The sequence below is a fragment of the Dinoponera quadriceps genome, unplaced genomic scaffold (assembly GCF_001313825.1).
Source record: "Dinoponera quadriceps isolate SergipeBrazil2010 unplaced genomic scaffold, ASM131382v1 scaffold1782, whole genome shotgun sequence".
NCBI classification, from domain to species: Eukaryota; Metazoa; Arthropoda; class Insecta; order Hymenoptera; family Formicidae; genus Dinoponera; species Dinoponera quadriceps.
This window is the reverse complement of record NW_014555947.1, coordinates 1,479,474-1,487,914: the sequence shown is the minus strand read 5'-3', so window position 1 is coordinate 1,487,914 and position 8,441 is coordinate 1,479,474. Positions and strand designations below refer to the sequence as shown.

The following is an 8,441-nucleotide window of genomic DNA, read 5'->3' as shown; positions in this document are numbered from 1 at the left end:
AATGTGAATGTATCGTATACTTTTCAGACATACCTATATTTTCCCGTTGAGTACATAGAAACAAGAGCGCAGTCTAATCGCTAGTATCCTCGAACTTGTAAGATACTCGATACATGATCACTTTCAATAATTAATAACTCGTAATTTTGCGTGCTGTCTGCAAAATGGTGAAGGACCTTTCTGTTCACATTGACATACACTACGAATATATGACGAACGATCCTTCTTGCGTCGAACATACAGCAGACATCGGTTTGAGCTGCTCTCCAAAATCCCACTCAACTGGCAGAACATCATTTATATATCATTAACCAATCATAATATAAAGAAATCTTTTTTCTTCCCTAATCGATCAATTAGACGCAACTGTTCTCGTCGAGTAAAATTCTGAAACGCAGCTCGGTGCGTCCTCGCTTCGCTTCGTGCACTTGGCCGAGACACTACCTCTAGTCTCTCGATAATTTCGCTTCGTCCAGGTCCCGTATCGTCCGCGGTCGATCACCGCTGCTTCGTCGAACGAACGAACGAAGAAGCTCACACAAGCAACGGCCCCGTCACCGTTCCGGTTGGCTGACTGTGAAAATTGCGCGTCCCGGTTTTCGCGGTTTTTCGCACTCGCCGGACAACCGTCCGGATTAGCTCGGTCGTCGGATATCGACGGCGTCTGAGCGATCCATCAGCCCGGGGCGAGAGCCCACGGGCACATTTCGCTTTCACTCGGCCCTCTCGTGAGCCACGTGCACCGTCGTCCGAGGAACGTGCGTGCATCGTGACCGCATGAGGAGACCGACGGCTTCGAGCGAGCGAGGAAAACGCACGCTGGTATTCGCAAGAGTGCCGTTTCACACCGGCCGGATCAGGAACGGGATATCGGAGCAATCGGTCGCGGCACGGTTGCTAACACGAGTCGATACCGGGTAGTTCTCGCGCGTGAAAGATCTCTCGACGATCCCTCTCGGGGACCCCCGTGGTGCTTCGCCCTCTCCGGCCCTCTCCGACAACCGGCCTCGTCGTGACTCGCCGATGACGTAACGCATAAATACACGCCGCGGGAATCGGTGGTGGTTGCCGCTTCTTCTTCTTCTTCTGCCGCGCTCTTCCGAAGGGGCAGTCTTCAAGGTGCGGTCCTCGAAGGCAGCTCCTTGATCGGCGCGATCGTTATCGCGAGCAAGTGGATGAATCTCGGCTGCCAGGTCCTCGTTGCAATCGAGCCGAGAAGGAGAGGAGAGGCATCGCAGGGGAGGAGGAGGCGCAGTAGATCTCGTAGGCGCCGTCGAGTCCTGCCGTCAGAGCCGCTTTATCCTCCGATCGACTTGGAGGACTGCTCGTGAGGACCAGGAACTCGCTGTTACATCAGGCCGGCGCTTTCGCTCGCGAGATGATGTGGCGGCTGTCGATAGTGATCGCGATGATCGTGACGGCGCGGGCCGGACCGTACGACAGGATGGCGGTCTCGATGAACGATCGGACGCTGTTCATCAGGAGCCTGCCGGGCTATCCTGGGACCAGGAGCGATCTCTACGAGGTCTACATGGAGCCGTATTACTTCGTACGTATGCCTCGGCGGTGCTTCTCCTTCCGATCGATCACCGCGATCGATGGCTTTCCCGATAAGCGGTAACGACGCGAGCGAGGATGAACGACCGAGACGTGCCTGTGTGTTGTGTCGTCGTCCTTGCCGGATTTATTTTACACGCCCACGGGGGAAGAATTTTTCACTGGTACAGCAAATTTCTCGGTTACTACGGCGACAGCGACAAAGATTTGTTCGGACAGCAGAGAGATTTTGTCAAGAGTATCAATGAGCTTTGTATGGACGGCGAAATAATTTGGTTAGGCCGGCTAAATTTAATCGATGTCGTAAGGACGTTTTATTACAACGGGACATTTTTTTCTTCCGTGTGACAAATCTTTCTGCTGTTACCAATTGAGGAATTTGCCGTGTCAATGAAATATTTTTCTTCAAGCACGTGGCGCGCGATTCTGCGACGAGGCGGTTGTTATTATTATTGCCGCGTTGTTGTTATCGAAAACATCGTAGATTCAGTTGACATTGCGATGTAATTATCGTTTTTGGATCGTCCGATTTTACCGCCGAATTAATTCATTTCACCCGCGCGATTTAATCGTCCGATGACCAGGCAGTCAAAGGATGATTAAAGCGCGATTGTAATTGCATCGTCTGAAGGAAAACCATTTTCTACGCAGTTACGTTCTCGCTTCTGGGGTGGGATGAGGGGGGGGGGGCAAAAAACAGGGCGAGCGACGTTCCACAGCTCGAGCGTGATCAAAGTTGCAGTTTGCCTCGCGAAATTCTGCCTTTCGAACGCGCAATTGCCAAACCACTTTCCCATCTCTGTAAACCCGCGTTATTTCGAAACCTGGCGCGAAAAAGATTATGTAACCGTGATCTCGTCAGAGTACGGGAACGTGTTCTGAGTTTTCCAACTCCGAACTTTAAGAAAGCTGAACTCGCACCCGGTATCTCGATAATTGTCAAAATCACTTTATGTCTGCACAGTAAAAAATTGGTGATAATTTAACACAAGATGAATACATTGAAAAGTAGCACAAATATTATGTAAAAATTTAACAAAATTATAATATCTATAATATGTTCATCGACGTTGAAATATAAAATATTACTTTGACATTTACACATGTTGAATATCGACTCAACACAAAATACTGAGATAACATAAACACAATAGGTTAAATTAACACGCATGTTAAATTAACATGAGTGTGTTAGAAATTTTATACAAAAGTTTAATAAGAACTGATTTTAACACAAATTGTTTTCTACCGTGTACGAAATTCGATGGAAATTTAGCTGATGGATATATGTAATTAACGGTGAGTTTCAATGTATTCGGCGGTCAATATTGCGTTTGCAGGCGCACGTTCTCGGAATGCTAAAGGTAATAGTCGTGGCAAACATCATCTTCAAGCGCCATTGAAGCAGCGATCATCTGTCATAGCATCATCGTTTGCGAGGTAGAGTGGATTTATTGCCCTTATCCATACAGCATACCGAGGGAACGGCGATCGCATACTCGTATTTTCCACCGATTACGATAATGAATAGCAACAATATCAATCATCCACATATACGCGATTCAAATGCCGAGTCTTGCGTGATATATTCATATTCATATACACGGAGAAAAAATGCTGTTCAATCAACATAATTTTCAACATCGCGCGTGTAATTGGAGTAAACCTTGATTTGACGAAACCAATAAATACATCGTACATTTACCAGTAACTAAAATATTAGCTTCAATATTACCATTGAAAAGATGATTTACCTCAATTTATTCCAATTTATTCCAATTGCATGCTAATTGTTGGAAATTCTATTGGTTCAACAGAATTGTTTTCATCGTATCAGTTATTATTCCATTACGTACTCTGTGTATACACGTTTAAATTTCTACAGAGGGAATTTCAATCAGCACGAGTCGAAATTTTGGACCTACGTGAAATTTTTAATTCTACGACATAGTAAGAGCTAAGATGACGATATGGATTCGTCTAAATATAATTTACTTCTACCTTCACCACGATAAAATACCTTAAATTGCCGTTTTCTCTTTAGCGTGAAAACAGGTTGTTTTGAATGCCAATATGAATATTTGATACTCGAAATGCCGGGTGCACTTCTAGCCTCAAGGTAATAAAATTCGGTCTGTAGAATTAAAAATTCAAGAAAGACATTAATAAGCATGTGGTATCATCGAAGTGGATTTTTTCCAGTTTATAGGCTGGCTCGAGAATGTCGAGGTAGCGTGAAAATTTCGAGATATTGCTGTTGAGCCGAGAAAATTTATATCAGTTGCACGCGCCGTTGGAAATTCTACCGATCGTTCCTCTCCCATGTATTCATTTATCATCCCACCGCATGCGCGCGTCTCTCTATTTTCAAGAACGTGGCGCGAAATCTCAATCGGCTTCCTCGTGTTCCGCGAGCGAGGCCTCGCTCAGCCTCGTTAGTCTTACGACGATGCGCGTGTATACACCCGTCTCCGTCCCCAGCACTTCGCTTTACGACTCCGTGTAAACATCTCCACGCAATACTTTTCTTCGCCTGGGAGAGATGAGCGCGGCCGATAAACAATCGATCGCGTTCCAGCCGCCGCTCTCGCGCTCGTCTATTATTAGTCATTAACCGCGCGGTCCTCCCGTGCGCGGAAATCTGCATAATTAGCTATTAAGTTATTTAAACATCGCGAAGGACGTCGAGCGGGAACGCGAGATGCGCGCTCTCCGCCACGAGAACGCTTTCACTGCCGAGCCCGTTCGCGCCTATTCGCCTCGCGCGCGATTCTAACCGCGACTTCCCCGCAGCCGACCTTGCGCGCAGTTTCTGCCGCTTCATCGTCGCCGACGTAGATTACAGCCCGGCCGCGACAGTAATTGCAGATTTTACCGGTGAACCTCGCTCGCTGAAAAAACTGGACAACCGTGCGTGAGCAGTCGGCAAATGACAGTGGCAACCGTAATGCAATTCAATAAGCAGGTGGGTTGCGTTGCGGGCATCGGGAGGTACCGTTCGCGTAGCGCAATCGTCATTATCAATTTCCGCTCCTCCGCTTCGCCTCCTCCTGGGACTCAGCGAGCGAGCGCACGCGGCTGCATTTATAGATTATAATCGAGCAGTAATAAATTGCTTCCGTGGACACTGGGCAGAGCGGATTTTCGTTCGCTGCGCGCAACTACGGCGTCCGACGTCGAGAGATCGCGGACGGGCGAATCCTTGCTCCGCAGGTGCGCGGAACCGTGAACTCTGAAACTTCCTGTGCATTTATATTCACGTCCTCGAGGCCGTCCACTCGTGTTTCCAATGAAAAAAAAAGCGAAAAAATCTCGCATAGTTAACATGTCGAGTGTCACGCCCATTCTCAAGAATTGCTCCGAAACTTAGCTGAGTTTGATTAATTACAATTTACGGTGAATACATCTTCCAACGCGTATGTTCATTAGCTGTTAGGTTCACTGAAAAAATGCTACATTCAAGTAAATATTTGCTAAAGAGTATCGGAGTAATTATTTGATTTGGCTCGGGTAAATATAATTTGAATGCTTTTTTCCTTTTGATGTGTTACATTCAAGCAATATTTCCTTAATCCGAATAAAATAATTATTCCAATATACCTTACAGTGGGAAAAAGAAATTGAAATAGTGCGAAGTAAATGTGACATTTCCTTCGATATGTATTGATTAGAGAAAAATTTGACTATGATGACGCAATATATATTTTTGTGAAATATGTCTAAGTTTTCCTATTAATCGGCTTATTTGCGAGGAATAAACTTTTACTTTGCCGTATTTAAATAAACGTTTATTTCTAAGAAATAAACCTTATTCCCTTCAACGAAGACGCGTTTCGGTTCGTCATGTTAATTCAACCAATCTCTTATCTCCGTGCTCGAAGTTAGGTAATGTCATTTGCCATTCAATCTGACGGACACGACGAACCTTTCACGCCGGCCTAACAGTTTCATCGGTTCCTTCTCTCTTGGAGACGCGTCTGATTCGTCAGGTGCAACTACTCGTGACTCATGCGAATTGATAAACGAAATCGCAGCGAAATGATTACGCGACCGCCGTGTGACAATCGACGCGCGTTAATCATTCCCGTCAGAGTATCAATTTGCGAAAGTACACACGCGCAGACCGACGGGAATCGTCTTTTCATCGTTTGATTACATCACGAGCGTCCCGCTCTCGTATCGTTCGACGATGGCGTGTAAACGTGACTTTCCTTCGAAATACGCAGGCGGTCGGCTTGAAGGCCGTGGTGGAACTGAAAGCTCTCGGTGATGACGGCTCACCGGTGGATGGACCCCGAGGGATCCTAACCCTGGAGCAACATCCCGAGGGGGTCAGGGTCACAGGTACGATCTCGGGCTTGAGCCCGGGCTTGCACGGCTTCCACGTGCACGAGAAGGGGGATTTGACGAAAGGCTGCAATTCGGCCGGGCCGCATTTCAACCCGTACATGGTAACGCAACACATTCTCACAATGTTATCCTATTATCCTTACGTACGTCGGAACCGGTTACGAGACACCCGACGTCATCGTGTGAATAGAAATCTTTTACGATCGGTCTTAAGAAAAAGGAATTATTTTTTGTCGATCGTCTTTCGAAGAAAAGTCTTCTAAAACGTTACGAAACGTCATATCTTGTAAGATTGTAATTAATAATTTAGTCTATTTTGATTTCTTTTTTCCGTTCCTAAGAGAATTTTTTTTTTTTTTTAATATATTATCAATCTTTTTTAAAAGAAAATCCTTCTTCTAAAACATTACAAAACGTTATATCCTGTCATGTTATAATTGGTAATTTAGTCTATTTTGTATTTTCCTTTTTTCTCCTTAAAAGTTTTCGCCCATAAAATAAATAATTAAATAAAAATTACGTATTATTATATAAAAAGATTTTACATTATAGAGTCCGTCCTTGTTACGTCGACGCGTCAATTAATTTAGCGGGAGTCCGAATCTCAAAAAAATACCGAAAGTATTCCCGCAACAACGCTGAATGGATAACAAGATATCTTTTCTTTTTACTTTTTTTGCACACTGCGAAAAACATTTCCCGCGCCTCGGCGTTTCGCCTCGGATTTCTTCGCGGCACTCGCGGTTATCGCACTCGCGATCCTGCGGCGACGGCCGAAGATTTGCATTTGCAAATGAAGGCTTCACCTAGTAACAGCGATTTAACCCGTTCCCCTTGTCTTTTTTCCTTCCCTTCAAGAACCTGGAGAAATTAATCCGAAGGAGTCGAGGGGTCTCGCGAGGGGAGATTAGATTTACATTAATCGACTAGGATTCATGAAAAAGTGAGTTATGAATTCGCTCCTCGCGATCCCCCCCCCCTCCCTACTCTTCCTCTCGCCGATTACGTTACGACCCCTCCTCGCGTCGCGTTACGGTAAAACGGCAGGAGCGGTGTCGGTTCCAGGTGAATCACGGAGCGCCCAGCGATCCGTTGCGTCACGTCGGGGATCTCGGCAACATCGAGGTCGGGCAGGACGGCACGGTGCGTATAGACGGCTTCGATCACTATCTGAGTCTGGTGGGTGTCCGAGGTGCGATCGGCCGGGCCCTGGTGGTCCACGAGAAACCTGACGACCTCGGCCGCGGCGGGACCGAGGAGAGCACGAAGACCGGATCGGCCGGCGCCCGCCTCGCCTGCGGTGTCATCGGGTTCTTGTAATGGGATTTGCATACTGCGAATTCGGCTGCCGCACGCTGAAAGCCGAAAGCTGCGAATCCGCGTAAAAGCGCGTATTTGCGCTGCGCAAATGGCGCTCGACGGTAAGCGCGTTTAACGGACGGCAGGAGGCTCCTTGGTAAAAATGGGGACGATCCTCTTGCTCGGGAAGTTCGGTCGACCTTCTCTCACTCTTTCCGCGGTTCCCGGAACATTTGAGTGAATCTATTTTATCCGTGGTTTTCTTTAGTTTCTTCCCGCGAAGAAATCGTTTCTTCATTCTTTCGACGGATTTTTTCGGCTTCTTTTCGCGGAAGAATTGACAAAGAAGAAACACATTTTATTCAAGACTATAGGTGAATTATGTTGCGAATTTCGAATGCCGCTTCAGTCGGAAAGTCCTATAGTTTTAAAGTTGAATGAATGTGTACATTAAAACTGGAGAAAATCTAAACGGAGACGTTTCTCCCCACTGAGAAATCTGATCAACCACCGCGTTTGTTTAGTTTCAAACACGTTCGAGTTAATTACTTCGAAAATTGGATACCTGAGGTTGGAGAATTTATTGGAACAGAGAAAGAGAGAGAGAGAGGAAGAGAGAGAGATCACTTGAGGCTATTTCAAGAGCAAGATTTCGTTATCGACTCGCATTCCTAAAGTGCGTGCGGTTCGCTGAAGTTCTCTCCCTCTCTTCTTGATTCGCGAACGTGCAGCAGAAGAGAACTGTTTAATATTAGGTAATGTTCAGATGAATTCGCGCACACCGTCGGCTTTTAGAGTGCAGCGGTGCGCATTAGCGCGCATTCGCAACCGAATTCGCTAATAGAGAGATGTTGTACGCTGTAATTCCGTCCACTACTAATTTAATTGCGTCCATTTGTACCGATCAATAAATCACGACTGTAATCAAGCACGTTTCAAACGCCTTTCCACGCACTCTTTTACTGGATTAATCCTTGATTTTTCATAGACATCGTGAAAATGAGAGAGAATGACTGGAATTTATAATGTAGAAAATCGATTATTAATTAATCCCTTTCTCGGGTGTCTCACTAATATCGAAACGATAGCAGCACGGCACGATATCACACGGTAATTAAATAATTAATTAATGAGATAAATAACAATATATCGAGAGATGTATGATACTATTTTTATACGTATTTTATTAAAAACTCTCGAAACAAATCAATATATGCTATAATGCACGTATAATT

At 45.7% G+C, this 8,441-nt stretch overlaps 1 protein-coding gene across 1 annotated transcript; it reads left to right on the top strand.

The window, feature by feature from the left end:
- Positions 1-1,133: 1,133 nt before the first annotated feature.
- Positions 1,134-8,116, top strand: LOC106746129 (superoxide dismutase [Cu-Zn]-like). Its single transcript, XM_014622361.1, has 3 exons — positions 1,134-1,549; positions 5,784-6,008; positions 6,973-8,116. Exons 1-3 carry the CDS (start codon positions 1,379-1,381, stop codon positions 7,225-7,227), a joined length of 651 nt encoding a protein of 216 aa, XP_014477847.1. The 5' UTR covers positions 1,134-1,378; the 3' UTR covers positions 7,228-8,116.
- Positions 8,117-8,441: the final 325 nt, after the last annotated feature.

Coding starts and splice junctions, on each gene's coding strand:
- LOC106746129 (XM_014622361.1), top strand. CDS start 1,379: ATGATGTGGCGGCTGTCGATAGTGATCGCGATGATCGTGACGGCGCGG. Junction 1,550..5,783: donor ACATGGAGCCGTATTACTTC/GTACGTATGCCT, acceptor CGAAATACGCAG/GCGGTCGGCTTGAAGGCCGT. Junction 6,009..6,972: donor CGCATTTCAACCCGTACATG/GTAACGCAACAC, acceptor TGTCGGTTCCAG/GTGAATCACGGAGCGCCCAG.